The sequence below is a fragment of the Panthera tigris genome, chromosome B4 (assembly GCF_018350195.1).
Source record: "Panthera tigris isolate Pti1 chromosome B4, P.tigris_Pti1_mat1.1, whole genome shotgun sequence".
NCBI classification, from domain to species: Eukaryota; Metazoa; Chordata; class Mammalia; order Carnivora; family Felidae; genus Panthera; species Panthera tigris.
The window spans coordinates 89676849-89701742 of NC_056666.1; the positions used below are offsets into that span (position 1 = coordinate 89676849).

The 24894-nt window shown below is 36.9% G+C and overlaps 1 protein-coding gene across 3 annotated transcripts in view; it reads left to right on the top strand.

Annotated features, from left to right (window-relative positions):
* The window catches only part of MSRB3 (methionine sulfoxide reductase B3), a 169830-nt gene that overhangs the window by 23823 nt on the left and 121113 nt on the right, over positions 1-24894 (top strand). For all 3 annotated transcript variants that reach the window (XM_042992685.1, XM_007082217.3, XM_042992686.1), the window contains exons 2-3: positions 6577-6703; positions 24737-24845. In XM_042992685.1, the coding sequence (XP_042848619.1) occupies positions 6577-6703; positions 24737-24845 (236 nt within the window). The remainder of the gene's footprint in view (positions 1-6576; positions 6704-24736; positions 24846-24894) is intronic.

A 24894-nucleotide genomic window follows, 5' to 3' on the forward strand; every position in this document is an offset into this window, starting at 1 on the left:
TCAACACCCCTGGTTCTCTGCCACTCCCTCCTTCGAAGTTAGAAGCAATATTCCTTTCTCTATAATTCCATGTACTTTATTTCCACCTCTACTAAGGAAGGCATTTAGTGCGTGTCTTATGTTTCCATCTAGGTTAGTATATTTTTTGGTAGCACAGACTATATCTTACATCTTTGCATATTCATCAGCTCTTAGCACATTGTTTTCCCCAGGAATGTATATAGATGAACTGAGTAACTTTTTAAAATTCCTTACCATATTTGTTTTTTAAATTCCACATATGAGTGAAGTCATGATATTTGTCTTTCTCTGACTGACTTATTTCACAGATGAACATAGGGGAAGATAAAAACAGGGAGGCAAACCATAAGAGACTCTTAGAGAACAAACTGAAGGTTGCTGGAGGGGTGTTGGGTGAGGGGATGGATTAAATGGGTGATGGGTACTAAGGAGGGCACTTGTTGGGTGGTGCCTGGGTGGCTCAGTCAGTTAAGCGTCTAGCTTCAGCTCAGGTCATGGTCTCCCGGTTCATAAATTTGAGCCCTGCATCGGGCTCTCTGCCAGTCAGCACAGAGCCTGCTTCAGATCCTCTCTTCCACTCTCTCTCTCTGCCCCTCCCCCACTCATTCTCTCTCTCTCTCTCTCTCTCTCTCTCTCTCTCTCTCTGTCTCTCTCTCTGTCTCTCTCTGTCGAGAATAAACAAACATTAAAAAAAAAAAGGAGGGCACTTGTTGGGATGAGCACTGGGTATTATACGTAAGTGATCAATCACTAAATCCTACTCCTGAAACCATTATTACACTATATGTTAACTAACTTGGATTTAAAAATAATGGTAATAAATAATTAAATAAATTAAAAAAAATTCCTTATCTTCAAAGTGTTATCTCTAAATGGTTTGGAAGATTGACTTAGGATTCTTGAATAGCCAGGGTTCTGGCTGTTTCTTGTAACAAATGCAAACAGATCTTTGCTTAACAAAAGGGATGTCCAGTTCTAGCTAATGGCCTATTGACTGCAGGAAGTAAATGATGTAATTGAACACTTCATTCAACAAACATTAGCTGAACATAAACTGTGCTAGGCACTGTGCTAATAAGAACAACAATATTTTTATAGAACTTTATGGTAGACATTTAGATTAGTGGTTCTCAACTGGTGGCCCATGATGTTTCTTCTTTTCATAATGAAACAAAGGCAACAACAATGAAAAAATTTTCCCACAAAACTAACTATATTCTATTCAGAATATTTCTTTTTCTAGTCTTGGTGTTAACAGTCTTTCTTTTCTGATAGTATGGTGAGATTAGGGTTTGGGCTTTTGTTTTTATTTTATTTTTATTTGACAAAATTCAAATTTGTCTGCTCTTTGTTGACCCCAGCAGTTTTCGGGGGATATTTTATCAGCCTGTGGAAAACCACTGATGTAGACATTCTTTTGGTATTTATTGGAAAGAGATTTGACCTTTAGGTTTGACATTTTAAATCCACTAGGACAATCAGCTCATTTATTCTGGGGCTAATTATCAACTTCGTGAGTTCTCTGGATTCCGTTTATACCGTCTCTCTTTGGCAGTTTATTGTTCAACTGCAAGGAAAAAAGTAAAAGGAAATAAAAATAAACCCAAACCAAAAAACCAACAAACTAATTTTAGTCAAATTTTTGGATGGCAGAGTTCTGGGGGGAAAAAAAAATGGGGAAGAAGTAAAAATTTTTGACCAAAGTAGGGCATTTGAATTATCTTTGGCTCTCAAGTCAGATTGTGTTTTCAACTTCTCACCTCTTTGTAGGAACTGCTGATTCCTGTGAAAGAACCAACTGGTTTTAATTCAAATTCTCACCTTTAAGCACTGTTAGCAGTTGAGACAGCAGAGACAAATAGCAAGGTGGGAAATGATGATCCATGGAGTCAGTCATTCATGGAGTCATTCTGTCACTCAGTACATGAGTGGCTATTGGGTGCCGGATACTAGGATACCAAGATAAGAAAGATACCATCACTATGCTTAGGAACTCTATAATCCAGAAGAGGGAGACAGAGACATAAGCAATTAGTGCCCTGAAAATTGTTTTAGGGGATGTGATAGCGTATTGGCCCCTGAGTGGAGGCCAGATGGGAGAGGTTAGGAATGGTGACGAGGAGAGTAAGGATATGGAATGAAGAAGGACGTGAAGGTAAAAGTGGGAGGAAACAGCGAACTTACTTGGGGGAAATTATGAGTATCCCGGTGTGGCAGGAGCATGGGGCAGGGTGGGATGCAGAGGTATGGTAAAAGAAAAGTCTCAAGAGTTAGGTGACAGATAGATGTGGAACTTCAGATGCTTTGTTTACGAATTTGGACTTCACCCAGCAGATTTACCAGAATGTGTTTTGTGGGGTGGTGATAGGAAAGAAAGGGTTTTGTATGGTCAAAATGATTTGAGAAGCACCAGTTGAGACAGTTAAGCGGGTATTTACTGTGAAACCTCTTGGATTCTTTATATTGGATAGCATTTCCACAACTATTTGACTACAGACTTGTTTGGAAGGGTATCTCCTGTTTCTCAGAACATGGTTTGGGAAACCCTGAAATACGCATTGGGGAATCAACAAAAAGTTTTAATCAGAAAGTTATGGACTATCATGTAATCTGATTCTATTCTTAATGCATGGTGTGATAGTGCGTTAGATGTTGTTCAACCAGTGTTTTTAAACACCAGATATTTTCAAAATGATGTGCTAGATATTCTGGGAAATTAGAAAGATGCATAGGGCGTGTGTCTGGCATTAAAAACACAACATGTTGATTACTTATAAATGTTATTCTGCTAGGCAATTATTTGAATCAGAGGCAATACCAAAGTGAGGAAGTTGAGAAGAAACTTGGAGAATTAGATTTTTGCTCAGTGCTAATTTCTTCAGGGTGTTTAATGTCAATTCTTTCCCCAAAGATTGTCACTCCTCAGATGCATGTGCTTCTTTTGCCTCCTTTTGGACTAGGGTTGTTTCTGGCTAGGGCCCTCACCCAGGCAGCTCAGGGAGTGTAAAGGGAAGAAAGCTGCCAAAGGGAAACTTGTTTTTTTTCCGGGCGTGTGGGGAGGTGTAGCTATTGAGTTTCTTGGCCCTCAAAAGTACTATATTATCAACATATTGAAGCTTTGGTAGATTCAAGGGGAGTCAATTCTAGACATCTTTAGGAGATATCCTGAAGGTGTATCCAAGGGGTTTGGAGAAAAAATAATGAAAGTGAAAGAGAAAGGGAAGTTGCACCTGGTGGACAGAAAGAGCAAATCTAGAAATCTGAGAACGTCTTGGACTTTTTTTCTTCCGTAAGTCCTTACTTGTTTCACTCAGTGTCAAGGGAGAGAATCTTCAAATAATGTTCTTGAATTAATTGAATCCTTATTGAATGTTTATTGTCAGTCACATTATCTAGTAGGGAAACATGGAATCAAGTATTAGGAGTGGGTTGGTACAGCCTCAGGCTTTCATTGTCACTTGTATTGTGTGGTTAAGAGCACTGGCCCTGGAACTAGATGGCCTGTGTTCAAATCTATTAAATCATTTCAGTCCAATTACTTAAGTGCCCTAGTCCTTAGTGGATGTAGGATTTTAGCCAAATTACTTAACCTCTCTATGCCTCTACATCTAACAATGGGAAAATGATCATATGTATCTCTTAAGGCCACGAGGGTTAAAAGAGCCAGTAAATTGAAGTGCTTAGAGCAGTGCCTGCCACACGCCAAGGGTTTCATCAACGGTTAGCCTTAGGATATCTTGATCCTACCATTTTTGCTAGGGTAATAATTTACTGTGGAAATGCATCAAAGAGTGGTAAGTTTTTCTGGCCTAAAAAAGATTCTGTCTTTGGAGAATGGCCTGCTATATCTAAATAGGATTGGGTGTAAGTGGGCTGTTAGAAATATCTAATTCATGTAATTTTAAAATACGGTGAATATTTGTGCATGTAAACAACAATAATAATAACAGCTAACATTTGCCAAGCATAGACTCTGTGCCAGAAGTTGTTCCAAGTGCTTTTTATCAGTTCATTTATTTTAGAGTTGAAACTGAGGCACCGAGGGGGTGAGCAATTTGTCCCAGATAACACAGCTAGTTAGGAGCAGGGTCAGGTTCAAACCCAGGTCATCTGACCCCATAGCTCACGCATCCGCTGTGCTAGCCCATCTTTTGTGCAAATGTGTTCTGTATTTTAGATCACTTTGTCAAAATATTTAATTCCATTTACTGCAAATGTAAGTGGAAAACATTAATTAAAACATAAATCAGTTCAGCCTGAAGATAGTTCTTTTTCTGTCCTAGAGTTGCTCTTGGCATCACGTTAGAGCCATATTGACTGTGATTCTTGTGTTCTGTTGATGTAGAAGATTGAGTTGGATTTCACCAAGGCATCTGGATGCACGTGTCCGTTCTTTAGAACTGTTTTTCACCTTACATCTTAGCTACATATTTTCAGAGTAGTGTGTAAGTAATGTCACTTTACATGCAGTTTGCAAAATTAGCTGGTTTTTCTGCTATAATTAGGGTTAGAGCTTTAAAAATATAAGGGTTCTATCAAATCCTCACCTATGAGATGTGTGCTTCGTAGGATTTTAAAACGGAGAGCATTGTGATGAATATGCTTTTTGCATTCTTCAGTGCAAAAATACTAGACTGCTCTAAAAGTTGATCATTTTAGTTGTTCTACTTTCTTGATGCGAATGTAACACTTCAGGGGTTTGCTTTTAAAGAAAACTGGGCAAAACTAATTTGCCACTAGATGGAGCCCTGGCTCTTTGGGTAGAAAGAAATGCACCAGTCTGGACGTTAAATCACACAGTCATATCACGCTGGAGGGCCCCCCGGTATTCGAGGCCCCCAGCTTTTAATTGTAGAATGCATCTTTGTTCTTTGCCTGACCTGCAGAGTGACATCACTCCCTTTCTTCCTGTGTGCTGGCTTTGACACAAGCCAGATGGCCGAGGCCATCGGTAGGCGCGCAGGCCGCCTGGTACCGCAGTTGGTGAAACAGGATAGGAAGACGTTTTATGGTCAGCTGTGGGAGCACAATGAGGCAGCAGCTTCGCTAAGTAATTACATTCATCGTGCACACTTTATTCCTCTCGGAGAAGGTCACATGGAAAAAAAAATACGTTTTTATTTATAGCGTTGTGAGGTATAGACCTTTGATCTTTTATTAGTCAGTAGTCTGCTCCAAAGGAATGCTCTTTTCCCTGTTCTGCAGTCACTCGTGAAAATGACATGTTTATTTATGTTTAATGGTTCTTTTCGGCTGTGCATTGTGATACTTACCTTCCCTCTTCCTCCCTTTTGTCTCCAGTTCATAACACAAAAATGTTTTAGGTTTGTAGCGAGTTTAGTTTGAAGAAGTCAGAGTTCAGGTATGTTAATACAAGCAGATTTCTGTCAGATATACTCCAGAGTGATTTGGTAAAATACATTACTGTTTATTATGTGTTTGTTCTTCAAGGATGTCAGAAGAGACCAGGAACAGACTTTTATTCTGGGGGGATGAGGGCCAGGAAATGAGTAAGACTTTCATTTTATGTCCATTTTTGGACATTTAGTGGTTAAGGTCACTTGTGATGCCAACTTAAAATAAAGTATTAGAAGTTAGTATTAATCTAGTATTTTCCAGGCTTCGTTTGAAGTTTATCAGTGGCAGGATCGTACAAAACTTAAAGGAAAATACCAGTTGAACTTTTCTCTAAAGTTTAACACTTACACAGTTTTGAGATTCTTCCACATAGATTCATTTCCAAAACTTTATAAAATAGTTTTAGCCTTTTTAAGGCTAGGTTGTGAATATTACTCACAGAATTGGCCTAGAAATTATAAATGATAAGGTCCGATGGAAATTCCTATTTGCTATGCTTTGTTCAAACTTAACACATTCTAAAGTGAAGTCTCCTGGTTGTCTGTAGGGTGTTTGGCTCTCTATTTAAAAAAAAAAAAAAAAGATTAAGAAAGAAACTGTAACAAAAGGATTCTCTTCATCTTGCAATATTTTACAGTCTTCTTCAGGGAGGGAGATTTACAAATAATTGCTGGAAGGAGGCAACATGGTGTAAAGGAAAGAGCGTGGCTTTGCAGTGAGATAAAACAGGGTTTTCTAATACCTTTTCCACTGGTTATTTGCTATGTGCCCTTGGACCTTTGAGCCTCGATTTCCTCACATATGTACTGGGGGATAAAACCTACCTCCTAGGTTTATTGTAAGAATTAAATGATACAATGTGTGTATTAGGCCCCAGACGGTTCCTCTCACATGGTATGGACTCAGTAAATGCTGATTCTTTTCAACTGTTTTAAACTTGGTCTCTTTTCTGACCTCTTGCAAAGTGTGTTCACAGATTACACTTTTATATCTTGTATATTTTTTTCATAAGATGTAAATAAGCCTGGGTTGCAAGTAAGCTCACCGTTTGAAAAATAGGCATTTGAAATTTATTACCACTGTGTGTATGTGTTCAGTTCCAGATAAAACCGTAACCGTCAATTGTGCAATGAATGTGGTTAATTAACATTTGTGATGTTTTAATTTGTTTTTGTTTTCTTTTTTTCTCCTACTCAGCTCTTGCCCCTGTTCTTTGCCTCTCGTTTTGTTGGTGAAGATATCACAGTGATGTCTGCATTCAACCTGCTGCATTTGGTGACAAAGAGCCAGCCAGTAGCCCTGCGAGCCTGTGGGCTTCCCTCAGGTTGCTGATTCTTGTCCTGTACCTAGTGAGGGCACTGGTCTGGGTGGGTGTTTCTGCTGCAGGAAATGATACACCAGAACGTTTTGCTAAATTCCGTTTTCTTTCACTTGGGCCCTAATTTGAAGACGGAAATTGGTTATAAATCACCACTCTACTTGGAGTAACACTCATTTCCACAATCCTTATAACCCTTGGAAACATTGTCCAGTTTCCTTGTTCAGTCTATAATTGTCACTAATATTTCATGATATCTTCTTGTTCTTTAATGCACACTACACATCTGAAAATCATAATGTTCATGAGAGGCTGGCAGTCTTCATAAGAAACTGCCCCAAATCACCCAAATAGGATATTCATCTCTTGTTAAAGGATAATGAAAATGGTTTTCGTTTCACATGTGGTCATTACTTTGGGAACGGAAAAATGAAAATGAGCAACCGTAGTATAATACAGTTACTTATTTATTATAGTCAAAAAGAAATGATGTTGTACTTAACAATGACCAAATAAACAGAACATACATAGCATGCATGTGTCAACTGGTTCTTAATTTAGAACCACTCACTATACTTTTAAAAAATGTGATTTTCAGCTTGTTAGACAAGTGAGGCATGAAAGTCCAAAATTGCCTTATGTGCCTATAGCATGAACTTAATATTTTACTTTTATTATGAAAGTCAGAATGGTCAGATATTTTGTGTGAACATTATTATCAACATTATTTCTATTTTCTATTAATATACATATCTCTATTGCTATATTGTCTAGAGAATTTAATTCCAGCTCATTAGACATTCACTGAATATTAACTGTGAGTGCCGGGCATTGTGTGGGGCAGTGAGGATATAATGATACAGAAGATCAAGCTGATTTCTCTAATGAGCACAGGGTAGAAATGGTGCTGTGTGAAGACCGTTGAACTGTGTGGTGATAGGGCTGAATGACGTTAGGGGAATTCAGAGAAGGGTGGTCCTCGTTCTTTGGTTGGGGGTGAAACATTTGGAAAGGAGGGAAGGTCTCTGAAGTTTAAAGGAGGGCTTCATGGAGGATATAGTTTCTAAGCTAAATCTCAATCTATAAGCAGCAGTTAGCCAGGTGGCCAATGAGTGGGAAGGACAGCTGTCCGGTATGGACTAGCGTAGGCAAGACACGAAGGCCCGAAGGAGCAAGGTACGTCCAGCGAGAGGCAGGTTATTTAATATGGCCAGCTCGGGTGGGGGAGCGCAAGCGCGAGGCGAGGAAGGAAGGTAGCCAGATCATGAAATGTCTTAGGTGATGTTTTAAGGAATTTAAATCCTGGAGAAGGGGAAGAAGGTGAAATAACATGACTCGGTTTGCATTTTATAAGGATTATTGATTTAGTATGATGGAAAGTCCATGCTGGTTCCAGATGTTTCTGAGAAGGCTGGGATGGCAACCTGATTTGAAGGGTGGCTAAGGCCTTTGTTTTGAAGCTGTATTTGAGTAGTAAACGGCTGTTGTTTTTGTTGTTGTTGTTAAATAGATCTTATGTCTATTTGTGGTGACTTGAGAGGCTAATGAAGCTTCATGCATTGAGGGCCCCAATCACTCTGTCAGTACTTTTTCCTCCCCGAGCCAGCCATGCCCCTGCATCACCACACAAAACACCACCACAGAAAACACTGGGGGAATTTGAGTTTGAGGCTGGAGGGGACTCAGAAAGTGCTGAGAGCCTCAGGTTTGGAAAGAAGGGGGGAGGGACTCGAGAGAGATTCAGGTTGTAGAACGGACAAGGTTTACCTGCTGAATTGTATATGAGCTTGAGGGAGAACAGCAACTAACGCAGTCCCTGTGCCATGTGGAACTTTTTCCTAACTATGCATTATATATGAGAGTTATTTAGTTTATATATAACCAGGTTTCCCACTGAGTAACACCCCAGAGTGTGAAAAGCACCAATATTGTTCTTGTAACATGAGTTTTCTATACACAGAGGAGGCTGAGTATTTACAGAAACACCTCATTAGTTAATAAATAATTAATAATATATTCCTTGAGATATTAGAATCATGGAATTAAAGGATTTCATGATGGAATTGTTTAATTGAGATATAAGTGTCTTTAAATTTTGGTATCAAAATGATTCAACAATAAATTCGACAAAACTGATAATTGTTGAGCGGTAACCATTACTGCACAGGGCTTAAACACACAGATTCTGGAGTCTGAGTTTGAAGGCTGGCCGTGCCGCTTAACTGGCTGTGTACCAGGCCTTCCTCATTTGTAATATGAGAGTTAATAATAGTATTAGGTTGCTGTAGGGGATGAAGTAGATGAGAATGTGAAAAGTGCATAGGACAATGGCTGGAATTCAGTAAGCACAATATATAAATGTTAACTAAGTTCACTGTAGGTCTCTGTGTCTGTCTATCTATCTATCTATATCTTATCTATTATCTATCGATCTATCATGAATTTTCCTAGTATAATAGACTTTTAAGAACATTTAAATATGTCCTACCTTTCATTTAACTATTTTCACTTTAATAGGAACCACAAATGCACTTAATGTTTGAGAAATAACCATCTCAACCTGTTTTTATATCTTTATTTTACTTAATTCATCCTGCTGAACCGGGATTCAAGTCCTGTATACATGTTTCTTTTATTCTACCTATCCAGGACTGATGGAAGCTCAGTCTCTTGCTTTTCTGGCCTGCAAATCCATTTTATTATTATTATTATTTTTTTTAATGTTTATTTATTTTTGAGACAGAGACAGAGCATGAATGGGGGAGGAGCAGAGAGAGAGGGAGACACAGAATCGGAAGCAGGCTCCAGGCTCCGGGCCATCAGCCCAGAGCCCGACGCGGGGCTCGAACTCACAAACCACCAGATCGTGACCTGAGCTGAAGTCGGACGCTTAACCGACTGAGCCACCCAGGCGCCCCTGCAAATCCATTTTAATTCGCTAGATGAATTGGCTAGAATAGTATTCCATAATTCCTTAGCCATTCAAGCACCACTTACTTTTTACAGTGTTAATGAAAGTCAGTCTTCCAGCATTTACATATTTTATGACTTGAATATTAGTAAAATTGTTACCATCCACTTCTCTAACAGAATTCTACTGTTAGAAATATAGAAATGTTGAAGAAATAAAGTTCAATAGCAATAAAACCAACTATTTATATTTTGAAAAGAGAAGTTGAAGTGGGCATTCTGGTCCTTATTACTTTGTGTAAGTACAGAGGGAAGAGGCCAATACTGGAGATATGGGAAATTAAGGTGAAAGTCTGGAGTCTTGCTTTAATTTACTGTTCCCTGGTCAAAACCCATTACAACAAAATTCTCTGTAAATCAAAAAGATTTCTGCTCCCTTAGCCAGTACCCTACTAATTTCAGGTATTATTCAATACAAAATAATTCCAGAACTAAAAAATAATTGGAACAGGCTCTTAAAATTGATTATAACTGGATTGACCTGTAGGAAGGCCACATCCCAGAAGAGTGATCTATCATTTTTCAGCTTTGACTTCTTTTACTTCTTATTTTTAAATAAAGCATAATTTTAATTTAGAGCTCATTAAGTGCATCTGAGTTATGGTTCATTCATGTTTGTAATTAAAGGTAATTTCTTTCTCTCTCAGAATTTTGTCTTAATTTCCTATAACAGTTTCATTTTGTATTAAAAGAGCACTGGGATAGGAGTCAGAAAACTCTAACCACAGCCCTGTCGTTAACTTGTGTGACCTTGAACATGACTGTAAACCTCTTCAGATCTCAGTCTCTTTATCTTTAAAACGAAGAATTCAGATTAGATCATCTATTCAGTTCTGAGATTCTGTGATTTTATTAACTGTTACTTGTTTTTATTTTTGGCTTTGGCTTAATCAAATCTGGAAACTAATTAATGGCTAGGAATTTATAGAAAAATCTGCCACGTTGTGGTGGGAGGACAGAAATCTTTTCCACATTTGAACATTAGAATTCCTTACCACTAAATCAAGACTGAAGCATTATCTGAGGAGGGATTAGGGAGCACAGTTTTATACATAGTTTCAGTGCTTGATAAAAATTAAGTCTAATCGTAGCTTAGACTAGATAGCATGGTAGCTTCCAGCCAAGTGAAAGTATTTGTCTAAATAGTACTAATTATGGTGATAAATCATGCTTTTCTTTAGCATCATACACATAATATGTGGTCGTTACTTGACTTCATTGGTGTATTTTACAGTCACCATGGATTGAAGAGCCACATGGCTCTTGGGCAGCTCGTAAAGATACCGTATCATAATATTCTAATGTAGAAATTACAAGCCTTAGAGATATTTTGCAAATGGTGTTTGCAAGTCATAGAATATCTGTATAACTAGAACTCTCTAGAGCTTAGCACAATGCCTGGCACTTAATAAATATTTGTGAAGTGAATGAATAAACATTTGGAAAGTTTACATGTAGGTGAAGTGATAGCTAAAACAGAGAATACAAATTTATTTGAGCCTCTTTTGCATGGGAGGATTAAAAGTAAAGTTTATACTTTGGTTGGCTTTTGAATATATTATGGAAAACAATTTCCTTTCTCTTTTCTCACTTTATTGCATTTTATCCAATGCAGTTGATACCTGAGATATAAAACACATTGTAGCTTAACAGAGAGCAAAAAAGGGGTAACACAGATTCAGTATATATTATCCAGACTTGTTTTTATTTTTTTCTCTCTCAAACAGTTGGAGTTTTGGTGGTAGATAAAATTTTGAGGAAGAGAATAAGTACATACTATGCTTATTATGAGAATTAGGAATTCCGGCTCTTTTGATCACTTTTCTCTGGAGCAAATTAATGGTGTTTGCTGTGCTTTAAAATTTCCATTTGTAAAGAGGAACTACAACAGATACGCACCAAAGCACCATCCACAAGTAAGAATAATTACTGTCCAAGTTTGAGCTGGCAATAGTTCATTAATGTCATCTAATATTATATTTACTTACCTTGAAAAAAAATAATTGAAATCATCAGTGTGCTGTTCATCTACTGCATAGGCTGGCCTTCTATTCCAGTTTTATTTTTTAACCTTCTATGGTTAAGAAAAGATGAACTATCTTCATGATTCTTTGATAAAAGTTATGACTCTTCTCTCCCAGAAAGTACTTATGTGCACCTACACACAATTTTGTATGTAATTCAAAGGTTTTTGTTAGATATTCTGAAACTCGTAAGGGAAGGGCTCTTTGACCACAGGTTCAGAACCTGTGTTCTAAAAGATACACGTGAGACCAACATAAAAAACTCTGATTAGAACACAGTATTCCTGATTTCTTTATTCATATCACCAGTGGAATTCTCGGCCACGTATTTGGATGAATGCCCTCCATTCTTCACTTTCACCATTGTCTTACATGTTCATCTTACCTAACTTCTTTGATTACATTAAAAGTGCTTTGAGGGAGATTTCTTTTTAGAGAACATAGTGTTTAAAAAATAGACATACAAATTTCAACTCACACAATTCACAAAAGAATTCGCAATTAATTGATTGAATGGTACCTACTTTTCCAGTAGATGGCGCTAGGTTTACATTCTTTCACAGCATGAACGTGTACTGCTCTCATTAGCACATAGGTGCATTGTGAAAACTTAAACAAAAGTATGTCAAGAATATTACGTTAAGAACGTGGATTTACAAACCACAAATTTTTCTGCTTATATAATGTTCAAACAATATTTGTAGAGTGCAAAACCTTTTTCCATTTTCATTAGGATCCAAGTCCCTTATGCTTGGACATCTCATCGAAATTGTCTTTCATGTGTGGACTTTCTATAAACTGAAACAAGTTTTCATAAATTAACTTATCTTAAATCCAAATAGTGATTTAACAGTAATTTATAGTATTATATGCAACTAAGTTTTCTTCAGCAGACCACCCAAGAATGAAAGAAAATTTCACATTTTGTTTTGCTGTGTTTCAAATTTTTATATAATCTTGAAAATGTTATTAGTTTAACATGTTGATTGTTAAGCATGAATAGTTTTTTACATGAATTAAAATATTTTTGGAAACTAAGAAAAATTATATTTAAAATGTTGACTAATGAGTGCTCTGATGCAGCTATTTTTTTTCTAAAAAAATGTTTTAGTAGCTCTATGACATAATAAAGTTTTAATGTTAATGTTGAAAACTTGCTGTATGACATCCAATTCCCACATGAGTTTTAAAAGTTATTTGCACACAAGGCTAAATTATAGAACAATACATCTGTATGAATAAGGTGTTGGGCATATGGTTTGTTAAATGTAGATTTTGTTAATTTGTTGGTAAATATGGAATAAATTCTTCATATGTACATTAGTAATTACAAAATATGTAGCAACATCTAGTAGCAACAGAGATGAAAATGGGGACAAACAAAAGAACAAATTTTAGTTTGAGAAATTCACTGGTCAGCTAATTAACAATGACTGGAAAGAATATAAAACATATGAGTTCTGAAAACAAATGATAATTCTACAGGGTTAGATTATCTAGACAGTATGGACTTTGGGGGACTCTTATAAGTGAAGTTATTAGATGTTTGTCCATCTAAACATGTTCACAGTAATGTTACCTATCAGATCATAGAAGGATTTATTCAGATAAGCCTGAGCCACCTTTTGCTGTCATTAAACATATGTTTAATGAAGGAATGAGGACTGCATGGCAGTTCCCGGAGACTCTCTAATATTGAGGTTACATACTTGATGGACTGTCATCGTCGGTCTCTTCCAGTTTATAGCTTCATCCTAAACATTTTAATTAGGAATTAAATTTCCATGACTGTTTTTGCCAGATACAGTTTAATTTAAAGTGCTTTGAAATAAAAAGATTTCACTGAGATGCAATGGCAAATTATTTCTAATTACTTTTTGTGCCTTTGCATTAAAAATCAAGCATTTATTTAAAAGATGAAAATTTCCATTTGTTTATTTTCAACTCCCTAATATTTTTCTCTTTTCTTTTTTTACATTTAGTATGTTTGCACTTGTGTTAGTCACTTAAAAATGCATGCTATAAAAAATATACCATGAAATGATGAAGATATCAGTTATTTAAGTGATTTGTAAGACCTATACATTTATAGAATTTAAATTCACTCAACTGTTAGGGTAAGCATTTCCTTCAACAATAGATACATTTATTATATTTAGCCACATAATTACAAACAGAATGGAGTGTTAATTTAAATCATTAGAGTATTTGAAGAAACAGATTAGAAGCTTAGTCTGTACTTACTAGTTTATTTCTACCACCAATTTGCTTTCTGGCCCCATGAATCTGTTTTGTGTCCTTTATTCTTTTCTTCATCTGTAAACTAAGAATGATAGAACTTTCTTGTCAAACCTTTCACAATTAGATACAACCCTCAGGTGTTAACAATATTTCACATTTCCCAGAATTTATTCTGTGTGACTTTAATCCCTGGCTGTAAGGGGAATAAGCTGGACAAATTAAAAAAGGAGGGGGGTGGGATGTCCAAAAAGTCTGGGAAAGGTGAGCGGCCAAAGTCTATTTCTAATGTAGGAAATCCTTGGTTCCTGCCAAGTGATCCCTGGAAAGGCAGAAATTTTTTGTCTCTTTAGTTCACAACTGCATCTCAGCAAGTCGAATTGTGTCTGTCACATAATAAGTGTTCAATAAATATTTGTGGAATGAATGAATGGGTGTAAATAAGTAGCATCAGCTTATGTATCAAAATAATGGCACATTGTAAGTAATGTGATCTCTGTTTTTAAGGAATGTACATTCTGGTGAGAAAGATGGCCATTTTAGTCGCAGTTTTGTTATCTATAGGATGAAAGAAGTTATATAGTTGATGGTTTTATGATTCTATATAAATATTTCCTCCTTTGTTTTGCTCTGGTGGGAGGGAGTAAAAGAAGTGAGAAGCGCGGTGCCTCTCTCTTTCTGCACAGAATGGCAGACTGGCTTCTTGGAATAGGATCTGAAGCAATGACGGTTCTTCTGAAGGATATTGAAGGAATGTGTAGATGTAATTAGCAGGAAGTGGTGGGGGTGGGGGGATGGCGGCATGGGGGTGGGAATGGACTGTGAGCACATGGGTGAGTAAAAAATGGGCATGTTAAAGCACAACAAAGCATGAGTTCAAGAAAGAAATGTAATGAATGACTAAATTAAAGCAGGAACACTGCAGACCAGAGAGCCTGGCTCTCATTAACCAGGTGTGTGACCACGTCCAGTAACTTTGTTAGGCCTTGGTCTCCTCATGAGAACTTTGGACTAGGAGTTTATCACTTTCCGAATTGTAACCGGAGGAACACTGGTTCTACTAAAGCCATGTAAACTGATCTCATTGTCAAATTGAGAAACCGCATACTACCATATTGTATCAATTCTATTCTCACATTTTATCATCTTGTTAATCAGGATGCAGTTTAAACCATTGTGTGAGAAAATATTGTGTCATTGGCAACTTTTTAACTTTTCTAGTGGAGCATAAAATAATGGTGTGTCAGAATACCACATTCTTAATAATGCACATCAGCATTAAGAAAATCTCTGAGATCTTCATTAAAAAGCCCACGTAATGTTGATTTTTCCAGTCTGGTTGGACTGTGGAAACTTATTCTTGCCAATCCCCCCTGCTCCCCACAAGAACAACCTGTTAGCGTTTTTTTTAGAGCCAGTGTTTTACAGATTACATTTTGGGGAATGCTGGATTAGGTAATCTCATAGTCTTAAATCCGGAGATTTAATGGAGTATTAGCCATAATAATAGATTCAAATGTAGAACTCGAGAGAGGTAATAAAGGATTCAGAGTAGTAATAAAGGCAAAAATATTTTAATCCATCATCATTTTTTTTCACTGATTTTAAATATTGTAGGGTTTTTTTTCTTTTTTTCTTTTCCTTTCTTTTTTTTTCTTTCTTTTTCTTTCTTTCTTTTTCTTTCTCTTTCTTTCTTTCTTTCTTTCTTCCTTTCTTCCTTTCTTTCCTTTCTTTTTAAGTAATTTCTCCACTCAATGTGGGGCTTGAATCTATAACCCAGAGATCAAAAGTCACATGCTCCACTGACTGAACCAACCAGGTACCCCTATTTATTGCAGTTTTTTTTAAAAGTTTACTTATTTATTTTTGAGAGAGAGACAGAGACAGAGACAGAGCGAGCGAGCAAGGGAGGGGCAGAGAGAGGGAGAGAGAGAATCCAAAGCAGGCTCTGTGCTGTCAGCGCAGTATCTCACGAACTGTGAGATCATGACCTGAGGTGAGATCGAGAGTCAGACGCTTAACCGACTGAGCCACCCAGGCGCCCCTGTTGTAGTTTTTAAACTAAATTCCAAGAAACATAGCCAAAGGCATCAGTGAGAACACATCTTTTAGGAAGAAGATTTAAATATAATTAATTAAAATGGAGAGTTGTATAAATCTTTAAATACAACATATACTTACTTAGTACTTACTCTTTCCCAGGCATGGCGCTAGGTGCTAGGAGTACAAAGATAACCAACATATATATGTACACTGTCTTTCAAGGAGATTGTATAGTTCAGAAGAAGCCTTATGGCTTTCCTTTACTTGTCCGGGTGACAAAGAAAAATGTGAGATTTTTTTGACTTTTTTGTCCAGACACTTTCACATTTTTTCCTGGAACATATGGACTCAAATTCAGCTGACCATTGAGTGGCAATTGTAGACTTGTTTTCTGCCCATTGTTTTAGAATTAATTTAGATTTTAAATTTGATTTGAGCAGTAATGTAATTTTGGAAATTTACGAAGCTGAGCTCTTAGACAATATACATTTTATTTTCTTTCTAATGAAGTATTCTTAATGTTACATTTAAACAAAATTCTGCATGATCATCTAAGCTAGGGATCCTATCCTTCCTTCTTGTGGATGGTTACCCCTCATCTTCCCTGCAGTCTGTGCTCCCAAGGGGGTGAGGGAGAATGGGGGAGTGAGCTATTTTTTGCAAGTCTTTTTTGATTGCATGTGAAATGCAGAATGGAAATGAGCCTGTCTGTTTTTAATTTTTTTTTTTTTTCTTTCCCTGTATGGGCTATGATGTTCTAGTGAAGACCCATACTAGAAAAAAAAAAAAAAAGAATTAAAAACAGGGAACTCCAACTTTGTCAGACATTTCACATGCAATCAGATAGACTTGAAGTTAAGTGACTTTCTCTTCCACTCTTGTCACTTGATGATGGCAGTTCCTTTAAAAATTCTCTTTCTACTCATATGCTTTGCAAGCAAGAAAATGCTTTTGGATCAAGACATGTTTTAAATATTTTCCTAAACTCTAGGCTTTTGGTCCACATTAATATAAAAATGATTGCTGTTGATATTTGCATTACATTCTGAAGAGTTGATAAAGTACTGTTTAATTCTTTTAGTACTTAAAGAATGTTGATATAATTATTACCATGCCTGAATTCAACAATTAAAAATTTGTAACCCACAAGTAAAAGAAATGCAAAATGTGGTTTCTATCTTATGGAGTCATTCAGGTGAATGTTTCATCAGAATGCACGTAATGGTAAAACTCTCCATGTCTCCTCTCAAGAAAGTCACACATCTCCACGTAGGAGAACTTACTATTAGAGGCTAGAGTTTTAAACCATATTAATAGGCTTTGGAAGCTGTGGGAAATAAACTTACTCCCGTTGACTTCCAGTGAGAAAATGCTTGCACACGTTCCCCTTAATATTAAAACTGCCTTATTTCTTAGCTCCCCAATTTCTCCTCTTCCAAATCTAAATCTACAACTTTATCCTGGCTGTTTTTACTTTGGTAAGTTGGCCGATACCACTTACAAGAAAGACCGTCTGCATTCCTTTCGTCAGGGCAGGGTAGTTACCATCTTGACATGGGCACATTGGATCACCCTACATCTCAGCTTGTGTAGATGGAGGGTCTCTGTCCTATTTGAATCTTCCCTGGCCCTCTGATCCTTAGATGCTGTTTCTACAAATTATGAGCTTTCCATATCTCATTACAACTGGACCTAGCCAGTCTAGATGGGCAAAGTTTAAGAGTATTGATGTCTTCTTTGTCAATTCTCCATGCACAGAAGTTTGCACATACTTTTCACCGTAGGACTATACATTGTGTTGATCGCTTTTCTTATCTTTCGTGCTGGAACGGGTGCTCTCCTCGACTTGTTCATGTTTTAACTTTCCAGCATCTTAGTTCTTGATTCACTGTAGATGTTTAGTAAGTGGTTGTAGAAAGTATGAATTAATATGAGGCTCAACATATTGTCAAAGAATTTATAGTCTGGGAAAATAAAGCAGAAACGCCTAAAGGCATTTGAAAATAATTGTAAAATGCTATCTTAGCCTGTGTAAACAGCACCTCTCAGAGTAAATGCACTGGTACTAAGGGTATCCAGAGGAATGGAGTTATCAGAGTAGGGATTAATTTATTAGGTAGGTAGATTTGGAAGGAAAACTTGCTTGAAAGTATATTCTCAGTTTATCTATTCAAACCTTTAGTATGGAAACCAGAAGACTAATTTTATCATTCAACTATGCTCCACAAAAACATATGGTCTTGTTTAATTCAAGAAGTTTAAAATGGCATATTGCTTTGGCATGCTTATAATATCCATTGATGTTAATTAGAACTCTGCGCATGCATCAGTAGAATATAACTGAAACTGATGTGTAGAACTGTCTTATGTGAAGTAATAGAAAAGCAGTGAGAAGGCATGAAATGCGATAACTTCTATGACAAAGACATGATTTTTCTCACATATAGAAAAGAAAAAAATCTTTAACTTAAGAAGAAACTATTGTCTTGCTTTCTGACTCCTAAGACCTGGAATTTTATTTTCTCTGTATTATATTTAGGACTTGGAGGATAGATAAAATTAAACTGAACCTAAGCGTAGAAACTAAGTATCTTTTTTAAAGATGGAAACCAAGTTGAGGTACAAATTTTATACTCTTTTTAGTAATGGATGTTCCCTGACATCACCTACAAGAACATTCTGAAGGGGAGAGTGACTGGGGTGTTCCAGGAGGGTAAAAGCATCATTGTTTGGCCATAGGATTTTGCTCTCTGGGTCCATCAAAAATTTATCACTGAAAAACATCTGAGTATCCTCTTACACATGACTCCAGATTGGAATGACAATCTATAGTCTGAAAGGGATGACGTTAATTACACAGAGCAAATTAGCAGAGGCTGCACTCCGATGCTGGGTTCAAAGTTCAGCCAGACAGATACTCTCTGAGAGCTATTTTGAGGATAGTACTTTGCTAAAAAGGACATTCACTAACATTTTTCTCTTGGGAGTAAGAAGTGATGCCAGACAACGTCTGGCCTGATATGTTAATTGTAAATCTCCTGGTTTTAAAAACATTTACTTCGCGTGTTTATAAATTGTTGGTTTCTGCTCCATTCACATTCAGGTTTCACCATGTATGCTGTCTCTACCGCTAGAGCGTTAATTTAGTATATCCATCTCTTGCATTGGGCCTGTCCTGCATGTATTCAGACGGCCCTTCCCTCCGACGTCTGTACAACCAACTTCCTCCCTTCCTTCAGAACTTTGCTCAAATATCATCTTCTCAGTGAGGCCAACTCTGACCGCTATACTTAAGGTTATAGCCCTTAACTTCTAGCATTCCCAGTCTTTGCTGTGCGCAGTTCAGCTTTTTTCCTTCCTGTGTACTTAACCACCTTGTAAGAGGCTATCCAGTTTACTCACTTGTTTTCATTGTGTTTTTCTTTATCTTCCCCTACCCCTGCTGCTTTCGTGGGAGCTCCATGAGAACAGGATCTTTATTTTGTTCACCGGTATATCCTAAGTATTTAGAATAATGCTGGCATATAGTAGGTGCTTAATACTTACTGAAGGAATGATTGAATATATTTTACTTAGCACAGTACCTGGCACTGTGTTAACAGTCAACACTTTTGATGACTTTAAAAAAACAGAAAAAAAAAAACCGCTGGATCAGTGTCCCTGTAAGTAAGCTCTGCCGCCCTAGTTTCATGGAAGCCACAGTTGTAGCAAAAGTGTCATGACTGCATGTTAATCCTGGGAATGTTATTCTTGTGTAGGTGCACTAGGAGAGAAAAACCAGAACTGGGTATGCTTCTGCTAGCATGGAAGCTTTTCTTCCCTGTGCTTGACATTTCCTTTATTGGTTATTGGAATGCAAAACAGACAAACAAATATGAAAAAGTGGTTCATGGAATACATTTTACATTCTCTTCTAAAAATGAGCCAGATTTGGCTTTTATAAATGCCCACTTAATTTAGAAATTTCTAACACTATCATATCCGGATAGTTTTCAGCTTTCCAATATGACAGACTAATAACCAACAGAAAATTGAACGTTGTAATGAAAATCAGAGTATACCACTTTGAAATATAGTAGCAAGCTATTTTAACATGAATTTTACTGTTTAAACCCGGTAAGGTCAAAGCAAAACAAGATGCTCTTGTCATCTTTTATTTATTTATTATCTTGGGGAAATATTTAATCGTTTCATTTTTTTTTTTTTCTGATCCTAGAACCAAAATTAAAGTTATGGGATCTTTGGGTCTTGTTTTGTTTTGATTTTTCACACTGAATGTAAGATTTATGACTTAAAAGTGTTCTAAGACTTAGGTAACAGATCTGATTTACTTCTTAACAGGAAGTTAAAAAGCCTTTCAACGTTTTATAGACTTTGTGAGAATCCCATTTGAACCTTGTCACTGACCCGATGTTGAAGGAATGAACACAGGGAAAACAGACATTGGCTAGCAGACAAAGGTATTTTTCTGAATGTACTGAGGCAGTTATTACTTTTCTCCTTTATTATCTTGTTAGTGGTAGTTCTGGAGCTAAAAGTTATTGCATAATTTAAGAAGAAAGAAGAACGTTGTAGCATAATTTTTCCTCACAGAATAATGACTATGGGCTTTGCAGTCAGAGAGCCCTGGTTTGAGTTGATAATTTTATTTACTGTTTGTCCCTATTAAGTTATGTTACAACCTCTCTGAGCCTCAGTTTTCGTATCTGCAGAATGAGCATGATATCTCTATTTTAGAATTATTGAGAAGATTAAATGTGGCTATGTAAAAATGCTTAGAAATGTGCCTGGCACATAGTAAATACTCAAATTTTAGTTTTCTTTTAATTCTTATTTTAATCATTCTTAAAGACAATTTGTGGGAAAAATACTGTTCTAAGGGAATTATTATAGAAAAATAATTATGAATAAGATACTGCAGCACACTGAAATACTTGACCTGGCTACCTTTCAGAATACATTTTTGACTTCAGAATTTACTGTATTCAGAACGATAATGTGATACTGCATTTACTCGGACAGTGTTTGCTAAGCGATAATTGCCATGATCCTTACAGCAGGCCTGTGAGGGTGTCAGTACATGGCTAAGAGACCGACTTGCCTAAGGTCATATGAGTGGGAAGCAGGCAGAGCCAGAACATGAGTTCTGCTGAAAGTCTGTTTCTACTTAGAGCAAGAGCTTTCCATTGGAGCTTCAAGATAATACTGGCTCTGAGGCAGCAAGCCTCAATGGAACAAGCGTTAATATAAAAGAGAATTTGGGCGTCTTTCAGTAAATAAATACCCTTGAAGGGCGTTCAAGATGGATCTTTATCTATACCAAAGTTGCTCTGTAGGGAATGGTGTGGTGATTAGATACCAAAGTGGCAGTGTCACCCTCTCAAATATACTTTGTGTTGCAGGTATATACACACAGCCTCACTTGTGCCTTCAAAGTACTCTATTAAACATTTAAATAAAGGAAAAATCTTTCCGTAACATACTTCTAAGCCAATTTAGAGGTCATTGAACAGATGTCATATAATACTAATGTTAAATTACCCTGTGTAATAAGAAAATTACAGTTCCTAAGTGAAGATAGTAAAGGGAAACCATCCAATGAATTATTGTAGAATTTCAAAATGAAATAATTTCTTCAAAATTAACAGTGGCACCATATGACTTCAGGGAAGTGTGTCTGAGAGGGAGAAGGGAAATCAGAGACAAAAGAGAAGCCTTTCTGTGTTTATACATGTCAGTTTTCAGTTATGATGCTGGAAGAGCTAATGTAATGGTAGAGCTTTCAATTGTCCAGGAAGTGTATTATTAAACTATGTGGCAAGAAATTGATTAAAATCTGACTAACTGCTCACCGGGTTGTTTAGTATAAAATCACAATAGCTGTTCTAGTCTACATATCCTTCTTTTTGCTATTAGGTACACTTTAAAAGCCTAATTATTTTGAGAACGTGGTCTGACCAAAGAATGAAAACGTACAAAGTTTGACAACTTTAAATAAGCACTAGCATTTCTTAAAGAAAAAAAAAAAAACCACCTCACTTACAGTTAGGAAACAATATTTATATTTAAGGTTGAAAAGCCAGGATATAGGAAAATTTTGCTAATTTGGAAGATGACCTTTAAGTGCACCAAAACCAAATAATTTGTAGGCTATGACATAGGGCACATTCCTACAAAATTTGTGTGAATGCTGCTTTAGTGGTTCTTGAAAGACAAACAAAGAAAGCTGGAATGAAATCTTTATCCCCCTCCCAAATCAGATGGGGTCTGACAAAAGAGTACAGCAGCACCCTTTCAGAGCTTGCCATTAAAACGAGGTCTCTGTAGCACAGTTAATGAGATGGTTCATAGTGGAAAACAATCTGTTTTTAAGAATGTTTAGATCAAAAGTAATTTCTAATCTATGAAATAAGGTCTCCTCAATACCCTTCATTCACGACTAAAGCTTTTATGTTTGTATTATTTACTTCAATCAGATGTTTTCAATTTTACCTTTTCTCTCTGTACAAATGCTTGACATGGTTCGTCAATACTGACCAACAATTTTATTCTTTCTTCAGAAAAGGGAGATTTTTTGAGAGAGGGAGAATGAAAAAGAGAGAAACATCTTTGCCTAAACGATTTGCAAGCATCTGTGCTTTAAGCTACTTTTTATGAACACTCCTTAGTAAATGACTCAAGGTAAAAAAGCAGAAAAGCATCCAATGTTAGGAAATTGCAATCCAATACCATGTAATTTAAACCTGCAGTTTGCTTCTCTTGTACTAAATGACATACAGATGGGTAGCTTAGTTCTCTCAACTTTGGGAACACAATTGGTCTTTTTGTATGAATGAACATATATTAACAAAAATATTTTGGACAGCGTTGTTTAATTCTAGTTGTATAGATTTTAATTACCATGCCACTGGACGGAATACTTTTAACCAGTAGATTTTGTCACGTTAGACATGCAGTTAGTCTAACAAAATCCACAAAGGTACAACCCTTCCAACTGATAAAGAAATACAAAAAAAAAATCATAATAATTTTTAAGAAGTCTAGAGTGAACGGAGCAGAAACTCAGCTATCCCAGTCAACTGATACGTAACAAAGAGCAGCTCAGCACTCAGGCTCTGGAGAGGCTTGTTCTGACAGGACAAACACTTCTCATCTACCCCTTGGAAATATTACAAGTGTAAGGAGTAGATGTTTGGATAAAGCCTAGTATAATATGGGTTCCACTGAGATGAGAGACCAGCACACCATTAGTGATATGCCAGCTGTTCCTGCGGATCTTTCCAGGCCAGAGCAGGGCCAGCGTGCTCTGTGGAAGGTCAGGAGAGGCGCTGTTTGACAACCCACAGGCCTGCTCCAAGGTGCGACTTTATCTTTGGCTCTGCTTAGCTCTCTTCCCGCCTCTGTATTTTCTCATAGAGAATCAACCGCTCTATCTTGGTGGCCCTGATCCTGGAAGCTGATATGCTTCTTCAATCCCACAATCAGGGTAACTGGTTAGTCAATTTTGTCCTGGTTGAATTTCAGTGATCTCACATACTATGACATTGGGGGACTGACAAGTAAAAGAAGTAGAAAACGTTTCTATTCTAAATCAGAATTCTTTTTATTTCACAGAAGTTGAGTTTAGTATTCAGGGAACGAAGCAAGCTTTCTTTCAGTAACTTCAAAACGTGATAAGAGATTTTTGCACATGGGGCCAACTGCAAGCCTTTTTCCCACTGTGATGGATGACAAAAGGAAAAAAAAAAAGCAATTTGACTGCAGTGAGTAAGGGTTGCCCCGTCTCAGAGTTATATTTCTTTTCCAATTCATTTGTGTAGGTAAAATAAAATACTACGTATAAACAGGTGTTGTCTGAACATTTTACTGCAGTCTGTATAGGTTGAAATAAAAGGTGCCATTGTTATTAAAATCACATTAAAATCATTTCACCATTCAAATATACTCAGTGAAGTCTTCCTAGATACACTTTGCAAACAGAAGATGTAGGTCTGTAAGTAAAATCACATTCACTTTTCTTCTTCTCTTTGTCTTTCCCCCCTCCCTATTTTTCTCACCTTTTCTTTGGAACTTATTGAATCTACATTAGTGTCAATGCCTTCTGGAGTCTATTAAAATTTTCTTGCTGCCTGCTTAACCTGGTAAGATACAATCTTTAAAAGACATTCATTTTTAAGGGCTCCACAGAACCTAGTGCAGTATCTGACAATCACAGAGAACAGCAATTCCTAGTCACGGGAAAAAATGCATCTTTAGGGTTAAAAAACAAAAATAGGATGGTATTTAAATCACCCAGAATGGAAATTAAATGACAGTTTCCAGCTATTCTACTGAGTTGCAAAGTTTTTGAATGGGGAGTTATTATTTAACCTAATATGCCCATCATCTTATCTATATACAGTGTAAATGCTTATAAATGGAGCTATGCTTTTGGAATTTATTTGAAAAAACAAGGTCATGGTTTCAGGAGACGTAAAGGATGTACTACCATCTTTGTGAATGTTCAGTGAGTCATTACCATCACATGCTAGTATCCTTGGCTCTAGCACCTTGTCAGTGCTCCCATGGAATCACCTGAACCTTGAGAAGGATTCTCTGTAAACGGAGAGAAATAGTCAGCTGCGTTGAAGTAAGTTTGGTGCGTGAGGGGCTGGTCTGGTGGTTGACCAGTGACTGCTAAAGCTGGGCTGTGGCGGCCAGCCAAAGCAAGCATTCGGGATCCAAGCTAAAAAGCCTCCTTCTCCCATGTCCTCTCTTTTTCCAGGGTCATGTAGGGATAAAAAGAACTGTAAGGTGGTCTTTTCCCAGCAGGAACTAAGGAAGCGGCTGACACCCCTGCAGTACCATGTCACTCAGGAGAAAGGGACCGAAAGGTAAGATGAGCTGTGAGGAAAGGTCATTAAGTAAGAGCTAGTTTTCTTC